General features: G+C 32.8%; 1 protein-coding gene across 1 annotated transcript in view; it reads left to right on the forward strand.

Annotated features, from left to right (window-relative positions):
• PCLO (piccolo presynaptic cytomatrix protein) overlaps positions 1-22375 on the forward strand; it is a 368833-nt gene that overhangs the window by 18427 nt on the left and 328031 nt on the right. Inside the window, exon 3 of the mRNA XM_023533486.1 lies at positions 5267-6673. Within this exon, the coding sequence (XP_023389254.1) occupies positions 5267-6673 (1407 nt within the window). The remainder of the gene's footprint in view (positions 1-5266; positions 6674-22375) is intronic.

Here is a 22375-nt window from a genome sequence, read left to right on the forward strand (position 1 = left end):
ATATAAATTCCATATTGTTTGTTTTTGTGACGTTCCAGTATTCTAAGTACTATGCTATGTTGTTGAGCAGAAATTCAATTATAAATCTTATGCAAATTTTGTGTTTAAAATTTCCAGTTTGGAGCACATCGAAGGGTAGATATTAATCAATATAGCTTCTGGCCTTTCTTTTTTTTTTTTTTTAGAGGTTTCCATTCTGTTTTGAAGCTAAATAGATTAATAATAGTTCTGAGCAGAAATATGCTTTAATTCTGGAACCTCAACATTGCTAACTCACCTCATTACTTAAATGTATTGAGTTATCTTGAATTATTATTGAAGACGCTCTTAAAAATCAGAATATAATTTTAAAAAATCAATAGTTTTGATAATTTTTTAAAAGTAGAATCATTAATTGAAACTCTAAATGTGAAGTTCACTGTGAAACTTTCATATGGCACCTCTTGAAACACCTAAATAAGAAATTTATGATTATCCAGAAAAGGCTTTACCCAATGAAGTTGTAGTACTATATTTCATAGCTCTGAGACATAACAAAAGACAATCCAGGTGATTGGATTAATCAGGGAGGTGTATTATAGTAATTAAATGCAAGTCTACATTAGACTACACAGTGACCTCAGAATGAGCAAAAATCCTGGCTGCTCTTACCCCCATTTATGTGGCATATTAAATCAAAAGACTGAATGAATAATTTATGCCATTCTTTTGTTCCTTTCTAATTGAATTAGAGTAGCTCATTAAACAATTGTGTCTCCAGACCTTGATTCCATTTACGTACTTTTTGTAGTAAGGCTATATAGGTGAGGAAAGCAAAAGGTAACTATTTTTCCTTATTTGTTATATAAAATCTAAAATTTAAGAATAGTTGAGGTATAGCATATTTATCTAATACGATTAGAGTTTTTTTCTTTTCATTTTAACAGTTGCATATTGAAGGTAAGAGTACTTCCAGTTCACACTGATACAGTTGTAAACTTCCTTGGTATTGTTTCTTATATTTCTCTCATGATTTCTCAAATGGATATGGGTGGTGAGAGTGTAATCTAATTAGATCTAATTTGAGTGTAATGTTAGGGAGTTGGTGCTATTTGTGATAGGAGATCTGGGAAGTTGTTTACGAAATATTGGTGGAAGGCTGCTTCTGTGAAATAGGCTTGGCCTCAGATGGCATCTGATTTCTGTGGCAGAAGAAGTGATAAGGACTAAAATCTTCTGAGAGCCTCATTTATGGCTACAGTGTAGTAAAGATCCAACTATGCAGAACTAGGGGAACTGACTGTGTTATAGACATGGGTACCAAATGGAACTGGCAGCAAGTGTCTAAGGCAATGATGGTAGTAAATTCAGGTTCACCTCTGCTCAGAGTTAGAGATACATATTTAATTTTGGAAGAGAAACAAGCCCGTAATTGTCTCCAGGCAGGGAAAATCTGTATGGTTAGCAGGTGTGGGTAATTAAGGAGGGACTTTCAGTTTGAATCAAAATGGGACAGATTGTCCATGGCTGGAGGTATAGAGTAGGGTTCTGGAGAGAATGGCGTATAACCAGAAAATGAAGGCAGAAGCCTGTCATTAGGCTGGGTAAACAGTGAAGGTTAGCAGAGTAAACACAGAAGTGCTGTAGCTTGAAGAGCACAAATATTTTCAATTAATGTATTTAATTTAAACCAGCTCCAAAAAATGTTTGTGAACGTCTGTAATGTTCAAGGGTCAGTTAGACCCTGGGGGTCAATAGAAAGACTGCTACCAGGAAGTCTGTACCATTAGTTCCTTACAGCCTTTCTGGAGATATAGATCTGGAAATAGTATTTTATAAGTGCTTGCATAAGAACACTAACAAAATTATATATTTTGAATTTCTTGCAAAAATTAACTTTATCTTACAGTTATTGGAGAGACATTGAGGTTTGAGGGGAAGTAGTTAGAGACAATCCCTTCTGTGGCTGTTTGTTTTAAACAGTTTCTATTTGGTAGAGGTATAAAGTATTTGAAAAATGAAAAGGGCCAAGCGAGGGAAAATGGCTTTGAAAATGTCAAAGAATGAATGGGAAATTAATTACCTTTTACAAGCAGCATAGACATACTGAATAAAGTAAAAATGTGTGAATGAAGTAAAAATATGACAGGAATCCTAACTCAAATGACTGAGAGGGCAAAGGTGCTATTACTACTCGTTACTCTCCCTAAGTGCATTGTGAAAGAAAAGTAGAAGGTGGCTCATGATGTTAATGCTGGGGCAGGTTGTAGCCTTTTTCATTTTCTCATTGTGTAGGAGGTTTTGTTCTTTTTTTTTTTTTTTTTCAATTGAATCAGGGAATTTGAAATGCTGCTGTTTTCAGTACTAGATTTTTAAATACTGAGATAAAAATCATTTCTATTTTCAGCAGATTTGGCCAGTAGAATTAAATAAAAAGAAGGCTCTTCCTAAAAGAAAGCCTAAGAGGATAAAAAGCTTTTCATATCGTGATAACTATAGATAATAGTTTTAACCTGTATTCTAGTAGTGAGGAGGAATATTGGGTGATCAAATGTCTTTTATGTGTTGTTTATCACATATGGAAATGTGGTCATTAAAAAGACAAAAGATGAGACCATAGAGTCTGCTTAAAAAAAAAAATGTATTAAGAGCAGAATTCTCTCCTTGTGAAGAGGCGGAGGCTTGTGTTTTCTACCTGTCTTTTCATAACACTCGTCTGTCTGTTTGTGTACAGACATAGTCATGTACATTTACAAACTATATGTACAGACATAGTCATGTACATTTACAAACTATAAGGAAACATTGATTTTGGAATATGTACAGTGTCTTCCAGTGTTGATGTAAATTGTACATTAGATATGCCATGGTATTGTTCTAATTTTGCAGTGGCCCAAAGATGGAATGAGAGCCTACTGGCTAGCTATGCATGAAGCTCCAATGTTTACATTACAAAAAGACTTAAAATTTTACTGCTGAAACTAAATGCATCCAAAAAAAAAAAAAAACAAAAAACAGGAAGAAAGGGAAGAAGAAATCATGACAAAATTGTCATTAGATACTTATTATATATCTATAATAACCTTGAAATTATGCTATGTGTTAACTTGTTTCTTATCTGACTCTTCTACTATAATGTAGTCTCCATGAGGACAGAGATATTTGTCTTTTATTCAGTAATATGTGCAAAGTAGAAATTGCTCAATAAATATTTGAATAAAGAAATGAATAGGTGAATATATTTTGTATCTACTATGGCTATGACACTTGTCAAAAAGAATAAGCAATTTAACTGTAATGAAATCCACTAACCCTAGGAGTTTGTAATCTAAAGTAGTTAATGTGGATGAAAATCTCATAATATTTTATAGGAAAAAAAATTAATGATAGAGTATAGGTAAAGAATTATGCTTTTATTATATTTTCTTTTATCTTGTTTGGCTGGATGATTATGAGGTGGTGTGGTATCATTTAAAGCTATGGAAGAAAACAAGAAGAATAAATAGTAAAATGGTAGAATTGACAATGACTGTAGGGGAGATGGTTGAGTGGGTAGATGCATATTTATAAAGGAATTTCCTTCCATCAAGAAGGGGATAAAATGGACTAAAAGTGTCCTTACTCCCTAGCTTACCTTTAGTCACGGTACTTGCATAAATAGCAATTGCTTGATTATTTTGGGGGATTCACACATTTATATGTATATATGTTGTTTCTTTTATGAAAGCTTCAAACATACATAAAGGTAAAGATAAAAATATAACAAACACATAGGTACTCAATACCCTTATTGAAAACAAATGTAATAAATACTCAAATGCCTCCTACCCATATTTAACAAATATTTTAATTTTACTTTTTGATTAAGATTTTTAAACAGAAATTTAAAATGTCAGATTTGAAAATTTCTTTTAACCTTCTCCAAACAAAAGTTTGCTTTCCATGAGACTGCAAAATAAGCCTTGTTATTACTGGTACACAAGTTTAAATAATTTCAGTGTGCTTTTTATTATTATTTAAAACCATTTTAATGATTAAGAAAAAGATTCAGTAAATTTTTTTATTAAAAAAGTTAACTGTTTAAACTGTCGAATGAAATTTTTACAAATTTAGGGATGATTATTTCAATTTATTTACAAAAGGAAATTGCGAATAGAGTGTGTCGTTTGCTAGCCTAACACTTTTTTGCTGTGGAAAAAACTTTTCTGTTTCTTATGCTCTGTATATTTACTTATTCACCACATATAATTCTATACAAAGAACTTCAGTGCTAAACTGGTAACATTAATTACTTTGGGTGGAGAAGACTGGATCATGTAGAATTTGCCATTCTAAATTACTTTGGTAATATTTCAAATTTTGTAAAATGTGTATATGTTATTTTGGAATTTAAAAAGGTAAATATTAAACATGAGTACTTTTAAATTATCTTCTAAGGTATCATACAGACTTCAACATATCCTTTCACAATGGGTGTGATATGAAACGAACAAATGCACTGTACCTATGCATGTATAGATATGTATATCTCATATATATATGTATATCATCATATACATATATGTATATATATATCACCAGTCAAATAAGTATATTGCTGACTTATATTGCTCTTTCCAGGATATTCATAAAAATGATAAGGAAAAATACTTTCTCTGCTAGATCATGCTATTTGTGATAATTTGAGGGGATGCCATTATTTTTTCTATATTTTCTTAACAGAGAATGCTCTCTTTTTAACCCAGTATGGTTAACAGTTTTTCTTTTCACACATTTGATTATGTCGCCTTGGAGAGAGAAGTAATGCTTTGCTAATTTAAGAAATTAGCAATGTGTTAATAATTTGACAAGCCTACACTGGGTTGTATAACTAAAAACTGTTTATGAGCCATCAACAGAGAATATACCTAACATAACTGATTTATGGAATCTAATACATGACTCATGTTTTTATTTATAATACCTGGTTTTCTACTTCTGGGAGTAACCAAACTTCCAGTAAATTAAAGGCAAAGAATAACAAAATTAACTTTAGAAGAAAAGTACAATTCTATGTTGATTTTTACCTTTTATTTTCCTTAAAATGTACAGTGCTTGTCTCTGAGATTCATTCGTTATATGTTAATTAATTAACATTTTAATATTTTAACACATTAAAATAATTTGATTTATATTATCTTTTGCATGATGAGAGGCATCATTTCAGATAGTATTATGCATTTTTAAAGTGTTTTTGTCTTTCCGTATTGTCGTTATCTCAGTAACTATTGTTCTATATTATTTCTAGATAAAAGAGTGGCTCTGTTTAAACTGTCAGATGCAAAGAGCTCTAGGAGGTGATCTGGCTCCAATTCCATCATCACCCCAGCCCACACCGAAGACTGCCGCAGTTATTCCTACATCAACAGTGAGCAAACCATCCCCACAGTTGGAGCAGATTTCTCTAAAGAAAGATACTGCATCCAAACAAGATATCTCAAAGGCACCTGAGTCCAAAAAGCCCCCACCACTAGTGAAACAACCAACTCTTCATGGTTCTCCTACTGTCACAGCCAAGCAGCCTTCTGTGGCAGAGTCCTCATCGAAGCCAGCCCCTTCCAAAGAGCCTTCTGTCCCATCTGAGCAGGCCAACGTCCCCATAGCTGATGATAAACCAAAGCAGCCCAAGACAGTAAAGCCAGCCGCAGACATTGTGTCTTTATCATCAACGGCAACAAAACCTGATATTCCAAGCTCCAAAGTTCAGTCACAGGATCAAGAGAAAACAATCCCACCTCTAAAAATAGACTCTGCCAAACCCTCACAAAGTTTTCCACCAACAGGAGGAAAAGTCACCCCAATGGACTCTGAAGTTATACCTCGACCTGCATCAGATTCGAAAATTATTTCACATCCTGCGCCTAGTGTGGAGAGCAAAGGTCAAAAACAAGCTGATCCAGTTCAAAAGAGGGAAGAACTCAAGAAAGCACAAACTAAAATGAGTCCTAAGCCAGATGCCAAGCCAATGCCAAAAGGGACACCGACACCTCCGGGCCCTCGACCTACCACCGGCCAAACTGTGTCCCCATCTCGACAGCCATCGAAGCCTCAGGAGCAGTCGAGACGTTTCAGTCTGAATCTGGGAAGTATTACTGATGCCCCCAAATCACAGCCCACAACTCCTCAAGAAACTGTGACTGGGAAACTCTTTGGTTTTGGAGCATCGATCTTCAGCCAGGCATCTAATCTAATTTCCACAGCAGGCCAGCCTGGATCTCATTCACAAAGTGGGCCAGGGGCCCCAACCAAACAAGTCCCTCCTCCTTCACAGACGCCTACTTCTCAGGGGACACCCAAGTCTACAGGTCAGGTACCACCAGCACCTGCAAAGGTTACACCTGTGAAAAAGGAAACAAAAACTCCAGTAGCTGAAAAAGTAGAGCCCAAAGCTGAGCAAGTTCCAACAGTGAAAAGAACAGAAACAGAAAAGAAGCCTCTTCCTATTAAGGAGAGCACACCTTCAACAGCTGAGACTCAAAAGGCTTCCCTTCCTCCCAAACTGGAGAAAACTCTCAAACCAGAACCCACCTGTCCTCTCTGCAAAACTGAACTCAACACAGATTCTAAGGATCCTCCTAACTTCAACACTTGCACGGAATGCAAAAATCAAGTATGTAATCTCTGTGGATTTAACCCTACACCACACTTGACTGAGGTAAGCAATATATATATTACACATGGATATGAGTTTATTTTGATTCTGAAATATTTTGGTAGCCAAATTTCTGAGCAAAAAATACATTTCTAGTAAAGAAATCAAATTAATGTTGACATCTTAGAAGTTTCAATTACATATTATAGGCTTTCTTATTAATTTATATAGTTTATACTTTTCTGGGTTAATGTATAAGAAGTAAGAATATGAAGTAAGCTGACAACTTAAAATAACAATTATCTCAATCCTTTATGAATTAATCACCTATAACTTTGGAGGGCTATCTGGTTTTCTCTTATAGCCATCAAAGGAGTTGTAATTTACTATTTCCAATATCTCTAATCCAGTCTGTCTAATACACAAAAAAATATTTGATTGGTTACAGATCCATAAACAACATGAGATCTGTTATTTTACAAAAATTGTTAAGAACTTTGTGAAGGGAATAACATTGTCTACTAGAAAATATTGGTTCAAATATCTTCTGTCTGGACTTTTTGTAGTTCTGTATAGCTATTATCTGTCATAAATATAAGAGCACTTTATTAAGAACTATGGAAAGACAAAACTATATGGATTTCACTGACTGATGCCAAGGAATTTTTTATGGAATGACAAGAATATTCTTTTCACAAAGTAAATGACCAAAAAGCAAGTAGTAAATTTCTACCCAATATTGTCATGAAGTAATGAAACTATGAGCCTTAGTAATGTATTAGGGCTGTAAAATTTTGGATCTTGGAAGATTGATGGGTTAAATGATTTCTATCTTAGATAAATAATAATATTTCAATAAATATTTTGTGATTGAGTTATAAATAATTGTTCATTGTTTTCACATAAATAAAAAAAACAATTACCTTGATTTTGTAATTCATTGGAATGGAAAAGTTGAAGAGATTTTTAGCAACTATACAAAAGACGCTTTAAAGGTTTTTGGTGTTGTTTTTGAGTAAAAACTTTAAAGAATAAACCATATAATACTTTTATTTTTTAAAGATATTAGGTTGCTTTGATATCATCAATACCATATCAAAGTATTATTCCCACAGAATTAAGCACAATTTTATTCTCTTTAACTGTGATGAATAATGTTAACTGTAACCCATTTTAAAAGTAGATAAAATTTAGTTTCTTTCAGTGTGTCATGTGTGGTGAAAACTATTTAATTACAGTAATAATTTTAGAAGAGTTGTTTTTGTTTATGTATTCATGAAGAGGGAAATTTTGGTTTTCCCAGTAAACAGGTCCTTGAATAATATCATTTTGTTCAAGGTCATTTCATTATAATGTTGAAGAGAATAAAAAAAGATCTACTCTGGCCAGGGCCACTGTCTGTGTGGAGTTTCCATGTTTTCTGTTTGTCTGCGTGGGTTTTCTTCAAGGACTCTAGTTTCTTCCCATGTTCCAAAGATGTGCATGTGAGGTCAACTAGTTTGTGTAAGTTGTCCCAGTCTCAGTGAGTGTTGGTGGTTGTGAGTGGCCCTGCCATGGAAGGCCATCCTGTCCAGGGTAGATTTCCACCTGCTGCCCTGAGTTTTTGGGCAAAGCTCCGGCCACGTGTGACCCTGAACTAAAATAAGAGTGTTGGAAAATAATTATTTTATTTGTTTTTATTAGTCTTTTGTTAATGTATGTATAGCTCACATTTACGTCAGTGTATAATATTAAAAGTATTTTAGGTCTTTATTTAGAAGTTTGGTGATGTTTTTGTGACCAGAAATATGCTGTAGGATCATAACTCTTGTTTATATCAATTAGCCTATGGTAAATGGGTTTCCTTATATGTTGTTTTGCTTAAAGTCGCAGTTTCCAAGAAGCTAGAGATGACATTGATCACTTACTGTACAATTGTATTAATTTCATAGATTAAAAAAAATTGTTCCATTTAACGAGGAGTCTTATGATATCAAAACCATTTAGTTAATTTAGTCATAAAACAAATTACACCATAAAAGCTAAACTAAATGTCTACATTTAAAGTATATTTCAAGTGCACTAAAAAGTGTATTGAAAAGAGAGAACTGTAACTTATATGTATGTGTGTATACATATGTAAATGTATACATTTGGACCATAGTGATTATTAGAATGTTGTCAGTATTTGGAGGTATGAAATGAGAGCCCTGGCTGAAGGGACAATTAAACCTTTCACAAAAATCTTTAATTTTATGTGTGTTGGTCAATTATATTTTGGAGGTAGTAATTTGGAAAGGAGATTTCTTGCATAAAGCAGGGAATTTTCTAGAGTATGTGTGGAATTTCAGTAGTTTGAAAATATAAATGGTTTCAAGGTTTTAAGTGGTTGAGGTTACGTCTGATTTTAAATATGATCAGTAAGATTTAGACAGTGTGTCATTCTTCAGATTATTTTGCTCTGCGATAATTTCTTTGAATTTGGAAGATCATATTTTAGAGGAGAAAAAAAAATTGATATAATAAAGGCAGTGGATTAGTGTTCCTGGCTCAATTTGACTGCTAATCCACAAGAAGTTTTCAGTCAGTATAAGGGCTTAATGCCTTCTGTTCTCTAGGGTAAAGTACATTAGCTGACCTAGCAACAATGAAGATTAGTTGAGTTAATCCATGTTCAAATGGTTTTTATTATTATTACCTAAGAGACTTTAGAGGACTGGAAGAAGGGGTTTGTTGAAGAGAAAGGCACATTGTGCTTACGTGTGTGTGCGCGCATGCGCGTGTGTGCGTGCGCACACACACTCACATGCACATGCATATATATATATTCCCAAGAATTTGTAAATATGATATATGGGCTTAACTCATGGTGCTATCCTAGTGTCCATACTACTAATCTCTCTAAATTGTGAATGCTTAGGAAAGCATCTCCTCCTTATCCCTTGGTTTATTTCTATAATTTCTTCATTCTACTTGTGATATTTTTCTTGTGATCTAATATTTTCTGTTGGCTGGCACTGTACTTTCATTGTAGTTTTAGAAAGCACGTTCTGAAAATACTCAGACTTTATGCCTGCAGTGTAAGATATGGTATTCCTCAAGAAAGGATTCAACTATTTTCCAACTATTTTTTCTAACTCTATTATAAGCCTCTGCTTCTACAGTGCTAAATCACTGTGAGGCAGGACTTCTTTTTCTACTGGTACCAGTCTGCCCTCACATTTTGCTGTTCTGTTCCTCTGGTGGTGAGAAGAGCTGGTCCTAGTTTGTCATAGGATAGGGAGCTATCAACAGTATTCCTCTTCCCCCTCCCCCTGCTATCAATCAAACACACCTGTCTCTAAGGTTGTTTCCTGTATTTCATGCTCAACATCCTCCTTAGCACCTGAGGAGTGCCAAGGGCTGCATGCTGGGCCCTGCAGGGGAGGGGCTGGGGTAGCCAAGCTTCAACCTAAGCCTTATGGTTTAACTGTTTGATGCCCAATTTGTATAAATGGTGTTATAATCCGTTAACTTCTGCTAGCAAAGAACAATTCTTTTAGGCTTTACTTTTTGCCAACTCAGGGAATATCTTACCTTGAAAAGAGTTTTAAAAGTGGCAGTTAGGCTTTCTGAAAAAGCTAGTCTTACAGAATCTGGAAGCATGTTGAAAAAAATAGTTTAAATTGTAATTAACTTACCCAGAGAATTTTAATCATTCTAGTTCAGTTCAAATGCAAAAAGAGCCAAATCATAGTGGATATTTATTTTATTGTTTGTACTATCTTCTTCAAAAGTAACTCTTTACTATGAAAATAAGACTTGAAAATGTTTCCTCATGTTTCAGGAAGTCTTAGAGTCATACTTTTGCTTCCTGAGTAAGATAATTATCCATGGACTAAATGATGTAGGAATAACTAGCATATACTTGTCACTAGGCAACAAATAGGCCTTTTGAGCCAATTAAGTCACAGTGGTATAACTGAGATCCCTTCAGATCTTTACTCTCTGGCCAGGGTGGTTTCTGCATTCTCTATCCGATCCTTAAGGAAGGCCTAGTGGGGATGTGCTGCATTTCCTGGTTTGTAAACACATAATATATTGCCTTTACTTTAAAGGTCATTACTTAAGACTTTAAAAATCATATATCTGTTACTAAAAGCATTTATATACATGCATATATGAGAAATTAAAGACTGAAAGGACGGTCAAAAATCAATAAGGAAAAAAGAATAGCAATAATATGTTTCAAAATAATTACATATGATGGAGATTTACATTCTGAATAAAACTCTTGCATACATGGCAAAGAGGGACACCTGATGGCAATTTTTCACTGACATAAATTTAATAAATTTATCTGTAGAAACATAATTTTTATTAATTTTTAGGAGAAATTTGACATTAGTTTTTTATTGTGATAGTTGAAAAAGTCTAAACATGGATTTAAAATAGAAATATTTTGTTTCAACAAATTTGAACAAAAAGTAATTTGTTCATTAGTCTTTTTAAATGCATTTTTAGATAGTTAATATTCTACTCTCTGTGATAGTGCTATATTTCCAATATTAACATGCAGTTATACACCATTTTCCCATGTGATTAAACACTTCTTAAATACTATTTAACATGATTAAATATTACTCAATTCTATGGATTTCATATACATTGTCTATCTATTAGAGATTTAGGTCATTTTCAGTTTTTAATTTTTAAATAAGATGAACATTTTTGAATATAAATATTTGTATATTTAACTGTTTCTCAAAGAAAGTTTACTAGTAATAGGGTTGCTAATTAAGGGATAAGGACCTTGAAGTATCAAGTTCTCTTTGGAGATGTGATAGCAGTTGATTTTGCCACTATTAGTGTATGTGATTGCTTTTGTATCGTAGCTTCTCCAAACTTGAAAATTGTCATTTAAAATGACATTTGTTAATTTAGAATCCTAAAAGTGCTATAATATTATTTCTTTGATTTATATTTCTTTGATTACCAGAAATTTTATTTGAATATTAAATGTAAATAGATGATTCTAATTAAGATTCAGACAAAACATTGTATAGACATTATGGGGTAAGGTAAACTGCTATCAATCATAATGTTATTATTTTTTTTTCATGGTGCTAGATTTGACTCGGCCTATGTGCAAAGCATTGTGCCACAAATTTTATTTATAACTGCCCTGAAGGGTAGGTTTTACAGCTATTTTAGAGATCAGGAGGATGAATATCAGAGAGGTAAAGCCACAGAGGTAAAGCCACAGAGGTATAATCAGATGCTGAGCCAGTGTGCTCTTCTGTACTATTCACATAACCTGAGTATTCTGGTAGCAACTGACTGAAAAACATGACAATTCTGTACTGTTCAAATAACCTGAGAATGGAGTAACAAATGCCATTTGTTCTGTGCTCTCTTACCTATAAGTAGTGTCAGGTGGTAATTACTATGACTTTAATACCAACAAATTTGCTAATATGTACATCAAAACCAGGTAACATCTGGGGCCCACAGAATAATGATAGCTGTGTTACACTGTTGAATTTAGAAGAATGGGCAGATTGAGAGGTTCAGAAGCATAGAGGCCAGCATCATTGTTCCAGTTTTCTTTCTGGATAAGTCGGCATTTCTTTCTTATTGGTCAGCATTTATAGGTGAGAGCATATGGCAGAAGGATGAAATGATGTCCCTGCCTTCATCTGTAATGAGCGTGAGGACATAAAACATGCATGTTCCAGCTGTCAGACATACTATTATATTCCTGCCAATGCATGCAATAACTTTACTTCAAGAAAATGATGAACATCTAAGTGTTCTATTGGTGGTAGTGGTGGTTGTTAATCTTTGCGTCTACTAATATTTTTGTATAGCCTCATTTGTTACAGTCCTAGGAGTGGAATTGTTTTACCATAGGTTATGTATGTCTTAAACTGGTTCTCCTCAGCAGTTGTATCCATTTGTATTCTGATGAACCATATACCCGCTACTGTTTTCTCTAGAGCTGCATTGTCTAGATAGGCACGGAACAAATGTAGTTTAATTAGTACTGTGGCTAGCTCAAATTAAGATTACTTTAAGTGCAAAAAAATTGGATTTCAAAACCTAGTATGAAAAAATGTACAATATCTCACTAATAATTTTATGTTGATTACTGTTGTGTAAGGCTTTTCTTCCATAAGTATTGTGTTACTACTGCCTTTTTATCGAGTGACTTTGTAGTTGCGTATGCACGCACTGCAGTTGGCTGCCAGATAATATATATTTCTTTCTCTCTATACAAGCAAAACTCAAATATTCTTGTATTTGTTGCACTCTGATGATCTTTTCCAGAGCTCAGTTTCCTCATGTTATGCAAAATAGCTGTTTCTTTTTACGTGCTCTCCTGAGCAGATAGCACTCAGGGCTTGCATCATCAAGAGGTATGCTACTGATGCCTGGCCTGGCCCAAGGAGCAATATTCTCATGTTTTGTGAATCATCAGTAAGAAATACCTATACTACGTACTGGCATACTGTGGCCATACCGATCTTAGGTTAGGATATCTTCTTTTCACTACTGAAACTTCTGGTTCCAAATGTTTCCTCTTATTTATTATTTCTTTTCAGAACTCTTGGGTCTGTTTAGGTTCTGCCTGTGGCTTTATTTGAAAGTCATGTTTTTCGGTCAGTTGCTACCAGAATATTCAGCTGTACAGAATATTAGAACTTGAATATGTCATCTGTTCCACCATTTTCTTTCCTTTCTTGAAGACCATCCATTATATTTTTAAAACTCTATTCTAATACTTTGAATCAGTAAAGTACTCTACAATCTGTAAAGTACTAAAATTTCTGAAGAAAAATGAATAGCTTTATGTTCCCTACGTACTTCATGTTAATGATTTGGTATCTATTCACACATCTTTTTGTTGTTCTCATTTTTGCTTTTCATTCGTTTTTATAATGGTTATACAAACAGTGAAATATAGAAAGATTTGAGATTTTTAGAAAAGTTTTATGGGATAGTTATTTTTTAAGTAGTGTATTGCTTTTGAAATGAACATGTGAACTAGGCTGCAGTAAAACATTTATACATTTTTTTTGTTGTATTTTATGTGTTAGATAAATTACTCAAAATGGGTAAGCAAGGTTAAAGCAAATGAGTTTATCAAAACTTCCATATTATTTTGTTTAAAAATGGTAATATTTATAACCCTGCCAACAAACTATGAGTGTCTCTCTCTACTTTTCTACATTGACTCATGGTTCATATTTATCAATTTCAACAGTCAAATTATATTTTATTGTTGCATAATTTTAAATTTTCTCACCTGAGTTTAAACATTATGTATTTATCAACATCATGTGTCAATCAATCATTTATCCATTTACATTATTCCTTTTTTAAAATTGCCTATTTATACCCATGGGTCATTTTTGTTTTGTGGGGGGATGTCTGTATATTTCTAATGCTATTTTAGAGAATTAACTATTTGTTGACTTATCTTGAAATGATTTTCTCTGTCAATCACTTGTTTCCAACTTCCCTTATGAAATTTTCCTCAATACATGAAGCTTTTAAAGAAAACTTTTTATGCAATCAAACCTTTAAAATTTTCCTTATGATTACTTATTTTGCTAAAGGCCTTTTCACATTTACATGATAAAGCTAGCCTTCCACATTTATTCCAAAACATCTGTATGTAGTTTTTTTCACTTCAGATCACTTATTTATCTGTAATTTTTTTGGAAGGGTATGGTGTAAGGTGACGGGTCTGATTTTATATATTCAAAAGGTATAGCCACTTACTTCCACATCATTTACTAAGCAATTCATTCTTTTCACTCTGATTATTTAGTGCCACTTTTAGTGTGTAAAAACAGTTTACTTTTCTAGGTTTTTTCATTTGTACTGTTATATGTCTAGTTAACTATACGAATACTTCACTTTTTTTTTTGGGTCTAGTTTTAATATTTAAAGTTGTTAAATATCTATGAAATTTAGCAAAAGAGTCTAGTAATAGGGTATTGTCCAGCCCAGGATTTTACTTTACTGTACTTATAAGCTAATAAATTAACTTTGTACTGTTTTATAGATGGCGATAGTAGACGTGAGATTTCTGATTTATAGACAAAGAACTTTATTGCTCACACCAGAGCAGGCAGCAAGATTATACGTATATTTGCATCAGTTCCCCTTGCCTTCTACTCTCATGGGGGTCATGTGATACAGGCATAGATTGATGATGCACACACAGTAAGTTTGAGTCACAGGTGAGGAACACTAAGCTTGTGGAATCCACTTCTTTATTTTTTTCTCTCATTTTTTTAAAATTAAATTTATTGGGGTGAAATTGGTTAATAAAATGAAATAGGTTTCAAGTGTACAATATAGTAATATGTCATTTGTATACTGCATTATGTGTTCACCACCCAAGTTAAATTTCCATCACCATATATTGGACCCCCTTTACTCTTATCTATCTTCCCCCTTCCCCTTCTTTCTCTCTGGTAACTACTAAACTGTTGTCTGTGTCCATGAGTCTCTGTTTGTCTTGTTCATTTGTTGCTTTCAGTTTTTTATCCCACGGAAATTATATGGGTCTCAACTTTTTCTGTCTGATTTATTTTGCTTAGCATGATAATCTCAAGGTCTATCTATGTTGTTGCAAAAGGCAATGTTTCATCTTTTCTTATGGCTGAGTAATATTCCATTGTACATATGTACCACATCTTCTTTATCCAATCACATATTGAAGTGCACTTTGGTCGTTTCCATGTTTTGACTATTGCGAATAGTCTTTGTCTTGTTGATGGTTTCTTTTGCTGTGCAGAAGCTTTTTAGTTTGATATAGTCCCATTCATTTATTTTTACTTTTACTTCTCTTGCCTTTAAGATCAAATTCATAAAATTCTCTCTAAATCCAAGATCCATGAGTTTTGTACTTACGTTTTCTTCTATGCAATTTATTGTTTCAGGTCTTATATTTAGGTGTTTGATCCATTTTGAGTTAATTTTTGTGTATAATGACAGATAGCAGTCTAGTTTCATTCTTTTGCAGGTGGCTTTCCAATTTTCCCAGCACCATTTATTGAAGAGGATTTCTTTTCTCCGTTGTATGTTCTTGACTCTTTGTCAAAAATTATTTGCCCTTATATACAGGTGTTTATTTCTGAACTCTCAATTCTATTCCACTGGTCTGTGTGTCTGTTTTTCTGCCAATACCGTGCTGTTTTGATTATTGTCACTTTGTAGTGTAATTTGAAGTCAGGCAGAGTGGAATCTCCAGCCTTGTACTTTTTTCTCTGGTTGGCTTTGGCTGTTTCGGGACCCTTGTGATTACATACAAATCTGATGATTTTTTGTTCTATTTCTTTAAAAAATGCTGATGAGATTTTGATGGGGATTATATAAATCTGTATATTGCTTTGAAAATAAGGTCATTTTAGCTATGTAGATTCTTCCAATCCATGAACGTGGAATATCTTTCCATTTTTTTGTGTTGTCTTCAATTTCTTTTAATAATGTCTTATTGTTTTCGGTGTATAGGTCCTTCATTTCATTAATAATCCTCATCTTTACAGCAGATAGTAAGCTAGTCTGCTCTTTGTCCCATGGGAAACATTAATGATCCCTTTAGGTTACCTACTGAACACACAAGCTTGAGAAATGGACAAAGCAAAGAGTAGCCAGGGCCTTGCATTGTTGGCATACACTGTGAGATGTGTAGGAGCAGGAAAGACCCACTGAGGATTGTCTTTTTAAAGAGGTATTGATAATCTAGTGGATTTTAAGCTTAAAATATTATGAATTCCTTAAAATATGTTAAATATAGAGACTAGGTATAGAAAACAAATAAAAGTGAAAATGTGCTGGCTGAAGCCTGGCAGCTGCTCATTTGGAAACCTCTTTTATTCCTGGGCCTGACTCTGGTCCAACTACATGAAACTCCCATGAAAAAGAACTACCTATCAAACCACCTACTTTAAAGATGAAGAAAAGTAGGCTCAGGGAATTGAAATGTTATGCTTAAGGTTGGGACCAGATGGTTGTTGCTATAATACAAAATAAAAATACTCTTTTCATTAAGTTTGTTTTCTGCATCTTCTTTTCAAAAATCCCTTTCTTTACTTAATTTTGTGAACAAAAGACACAAAAAGAAAACTTGTGAAACAAACAACTCAATCATATTTAAACAAGCATTGTTCCAACAGAAAATACATGCACCATAATTTAATATATATTAACATTTTCTTTCCACAGTATAATGTGAGTTACATAATTTCAGATATTAACATGATTTGAAAATAAATTCACTGGCATTTCCACTACACAGACAGATTTGTGGGCAGGACTCTGGGATTACTCTTTCATTAAATTATAGAAATCTACCTAATCAGGTGGCAAAATAATGTTTCAGGCCTAAATATGACAGACAAAAGGTAATTTACATGGTTGTTTTATAAATTTATTATATATCTTTTATACTGTAGAAGAAAATAGTAATAATATATGTTTATATAAGTAATTAAAAGGATATGTTTGCTTTACTATTTCTTAACATTAAAAAGTTATACATATGTATATATGTGTGTGTATATGCTTATGTATATATGTATATTTTAGATCTAAAAATATAAATTTCCCTGGGGAGAGGTTAGAACTTAAAATACCATAAGGTTTAATTTGGAGGTATAATGTATACAATGTTATAAACTAGCATATTGAACCGTGAGTCACATCTGCCTTGTCAATTTTAAAAAGGTGTTGTAGTATCAAATAGAAATACAATAAGCAGAAGAAATCAAAATGTCTTACACATGGAATTAACCAGTGGAATAAAAACAACTTCAGATATCTATGTGTGGAATGCCTAAATTTGGACTTAAGTACTTTTTGCTTCTCTTTTGTATTACAATTAGTTGTGAGAAGACTTGCTGTTTTAATTCACTAATTTGAGAATCCACAGAAAGGTTGTTCATTTAAAGCATTTTCAATTATTTGGTTTTTGAATGCTATAATTAGGCTTTTTGAAACAACTAATAAAAGTCATAGGCAAATTAAGATTGTATATTTATCCTAATTGTTTTCAAATCTTGGAATTAAATTTGTATTTCCTTAGATTACTGTTTAAGCATGTCAGAGTAACAATTATACATGTTTTCACCTAGTTGCAGTTTATCTCACTATTTCATAACTTTATAGGTAGAATGAATTTTTTAACATGCTATTTACTGTCATCATGTCAAAGTACCATCACAAGAAGTTTTCTTTTGCACCTGCTAAAAATAGAACCTCTCTACCTGAGCCACACTTCCAAAGGAATCTAATTAAAACTCAGTAAACAACATACCTTTTCGTTAGTTAACTGTCTGCAAGAATGCCTCCTAATTTCTTTTGCTGTTTATTCAGCCTTCATGAAACTCTGTGGACTTCTGACGTTTATTATATGTCATGTATTTATTCTTCCATTCTTATTTAATTTATCAACATACTGCATTAAACAAATAACTACTAGAAAAATTACTACTATCCACTTTAAAAAAACTCACATTCAAACAGAAGTAATTATGTAAGTATCATCTAAGTATACAAAACCCTTAAATGATTTCAATAGATAGAAGTGAATAGTATCAGCTGACTCATGCAAAACAAAAAATTGAATATATTTTGTGACTTTTATAAAAAGAATCATCTTCTATGTAAAAACTTTGCTCACTTATCAGGATTCTAAACCACTCAGAGTCAGTTTTCTCATGGCATTCATTGTAATGCAGTAAAAAGGAATATACTAATTGATGTATCCAACACAATATGATAAAATACTTGTCTGAATAATCTAGGATGTTTTATTTTTTTTCAAACATGTATTTTATTGAAGGGTAGTCCCACAAGATGCTATACTAAAACCATGTTCCTTGGTTAAAAAAATTTGCAAATACTTCATATTTAACCTCTCAGAGATATGGATTGCGTACATTTGTACTATTAGAAGCCTTTTAATATAGGACTGTATTTAACAAAACATAAAAAAAATTATTTTACCACACAATCTTTTTTATGTATTTGGCAGAACTAGTGTTATAAAAAACATATATTGTTCAAGAAATAATATTTTAAATGTTAAATACATTTAAATTAATACCTTCATTTTTTTATTCTTAAAATTGTTCCTTTTGCCTCCAGAGTCATTCTACACTTTTAATATTCCATTAAAAGGTACCGCACATACTTTATATTCAACACGGCCCATGTTGGAATCATTATTTTTTCCTCATGTTCCTCTTTATGTGTTGCCTGTCATATTGAAAAGCATCATAAATCCTGAGAGTCATTCTAGATTTATTTTATCTCATTTTCCAGCAGCATTGCTTTTACCTATTGTCAATTCTGCCTGCTAAAGGTATCTCTGTTTTCTTATCTCCTTCTTATTTTCATTATGAGAGCTTTGTTCCAATCTTTATCATCTCTGCCACTGCAATAGACCCAGAAACTTTATTTGGGGAAACTCATTTTCTCAAAATTCATTCTCCAAAACATTTCTAATTGTTCAATTTCCTCCTTGTTAATTATGTTCTACTGAATCCCTGAATTTTTTCTCATGTTGGACTATATTCACCACCATGAGCAAAGTACATATTTTCAATCCTCCATACCTTTGCATGTGCCCCAATGCTCTCCACTCTACACATTTTTATCTCCTAACCATTCTTTGAAATTCATCTCAAATATCATTTCTCCTTGATCCCCTACTTCATGTTCTAATGCTACATTCAACACTCTTATATAGTGTTGAAATTTTCTATTTATTTGTGTCTTCTTGCCAGAAAATGACCCCTGGAGCACTATCGGTACTATCAAAATGCCCACAGATGGTAGGTAGTCAATATCTGTTTGTGCAGTGGAAGAAAAACAGAATGTAGGGAAATGCATGTAGAATAAAATACATGCTGTATGTGAATAGTTTTATAATTGTAGTTAGAAATAGAAATAGTTTGAAACTTATTTAGTCCTATATTAGCTGGACAGATTTTTAAAGTCCTCCTAAAAGGTTTTGCATACTAATATGTATCTTTTTCATATGTTCTTAAAATACAGACGGATTAGAAAGAAAAACAGTTTTTTTTACAGAAAAAAACAAGAACTTTCTATTTTTAAATTATTTCTCAAATATAACCTCAATGAGGCCAACCTAGACTATGCTATTTAATACTATAACCTGCCACCCACCTCTCATAATACAAAGTTTTCTTACCCCGCTCTCTTTTTTATTTTCTCCATAACATTTATGACCTTGTTACATAATATTTAATTACTAATTTATTATTTTTTTTTGAAAAATTATCCCTCTACCTCACTAGAATACAAGTTCCATGAGTGCCAGGGGCTTGACATACAATGGAGTCTTGTGAAATCCAAGTGAGAGTCTATTGGCACAAAATCTTTGTAGAATAAATGAATTAATTCTATATATTTATTATATATATTATATCCGAATAGGGCAAGCTAGAATATTGAATCAGAATACTAGGAGGTCAACCTCATATCTGGTTTGCTGTAAATATTTTTAATAACCTTCCTACCTTACCATTTCCCAGTATGCCTTGTTTCAAAAGGTGAAAAGAAGATACACATACCACATATATTGAAAATTTTTCTCCAAATAAATTCCGATTATAAACTTTAGTCCATAAAGGATAATATATCTTCTGTCCCAGCTAAGGGATAAATGATTAAACTAAGCTTTAAAAAAAAAAAAATAGCAGTGTTGTCAAGATGGCACCTATGCCACCTCCTTGTGGCTTGGTTTCTTCACTTATAAATAATAAGAGGACCTACCTCATGGGGCTGTTTTAAGGATTAGAAAAGTGAATAGATGTTAAGAAAAGTTCATGGCACTTGGTAAAGTTCAACAAATATTAGTTTTGCTAGCTATAGTTGCCAGATCTAGAAGTCATATGGTATCAAGAAACACCTTTTGCTAAACAGGCAAGATAAAAATGATTCTTTTCTAAGTGAAATTTTATTTTGCTAAGAAGAGTTAAGCTGCTTATTGAAATGTGATTTGATGTTAAATGGCGAGTGTGGGCCTTTCTCTAGGCTTGAGAGATTGCTTCAGATTATTTTATATTATATGGTAAAAAGTAATAGGCCCTGACTAAAATGAAAACATATGCATTGCTGTGTTCTTTTATTTGCAATGCCAACAGTGCGTCTATTTTTACTTATTTAATGAGCTTTTATCTATGATTGTAGAATATTAATATTAATGCTTTCTTTACATATGAAAAGAAGCAAAGTATCTCTAAGATTTTGAAGACATTTGCTGAGAGAAGTTTTATCATGGATTTTTTTTAAATGAGTATACTTGGAAAGCCTTAGAAAATTGATGAGAAGTGATTACGAACCAGAATACATTGAGATGAGAAATGCTTACTGACACTTATGGATAAATGGCCTAATTCATGTCAGCTGTGGTCTGAGATTTATTTTCTTTTCTGACATTTAAATGAGTTGTTCACACATTTGTATTTCTAAAAAAAAAATTGAATTAAATAAAGGTTTTATATCATCATGACTTTTTGCTAAATGAAGCCCAGTAGCCAGAATTGTTATGATAATTTAACCTAGTACTTAAAAAATAAGCATATATTTCTTAATTAAAACATTCTGTCACCCTCAAGGAAATTGTAAATATACTTTTTGACAGGCAGAATGTTACTGAAGTTACACAAAAATAATCATATTATTTGTAGTTTTAAAATGTTATTTTCTCTACTTTTAAAAAGTTATGTAATATTTAAAGGAAACCTAAATGTAGAGTCCAGTTTAAAATTGACATCACTCCAAATTTAAGTTGCGAAATAAAAACTAATTTTTTCTTGAATGATATTAGTTTTCTTTTGCTATATAACAAGTTACTACAAATTTAACAGCTTAAAACAATACTTATTTATTACCTCACAGTTCTATAGCTGAGAAGTCTGGTATGACATGACTGGATTCTTAGATCAGTCTTAACAAGAATAAAATCGGGATATGGTTGAGCTATATTCCCTCCTATATGGGAGCTCTGCCTAAAAATCTGTTTCCAAGTTTATTCAGGTTGTTGGCAGAATTCATTTCTCTTTGGTTTTAAGACAGAGGTCTTCGTTTCCTTATCGGTTATCAGCCAGGGGCCACTGTTAGTTCTTGGAGCCTGCTGGCATTCCTTGTGTATTGACACTCCCATCTTCAAAGCCAGTAACAAAAAGTTTCCCTAATGTGGACTTCTTCTCACACTTTAAATCTCTGACTTAAGAAGGATCCAGGCTCCTTCAAAGGCTTACTGGATTGGATTGAGTTTGACTCAACAGTATCTGTTTTTGATTTACTCAAAAGTCAACTGATTAGTAACCTATTTATAGCGAGATTTCCCATGATATTTACGGTTTCTGTCCACACTATAGGGGAGGGATTTAAATAAGGTGTGTGTACCAGCGGGCAGAAAATCTTGGGAGTAAGAGGTACATCTTAGAATTTTGCCTGCCACAGCAACAAATTATTGAGTTTATTAAAGCAAGAAAATTTTGTAAAGGAGAACTCATCTGTTTAGTTGATTGTCACAGGGCATGCATATATAAATGTACATGGGTACTTCATTGACACATGATATAAAGCAGAATTAATTTATCTCAAATCACAAGTTAAGAAGAAGAGTAAGTTAAAGCAGTACCGGAAATGATCTTTATGGTGTCATCTCTCCTTTGAGGCCTTCCACATAAAAATAGTAATGCACCATTCTTTTTATTTGGGATAATAATGAGAGCTCTTTATGAATTTACAATG

Source organism: Pteropus vampyrus, unplaced genomic scaffold, assembly GCF_000151845.1.
Source record: "Pteropus vampyrus isolate Shadow unplaced genomic scaffold, Pvam_2.0 Scaffold4, whole genome shotgun sequence".
NCBI lineage: Eukaryota > Metazoa > Chordata > Mammalia > Chiroptera > Pteropodidae > Pteropus > Pteropus vampyrus.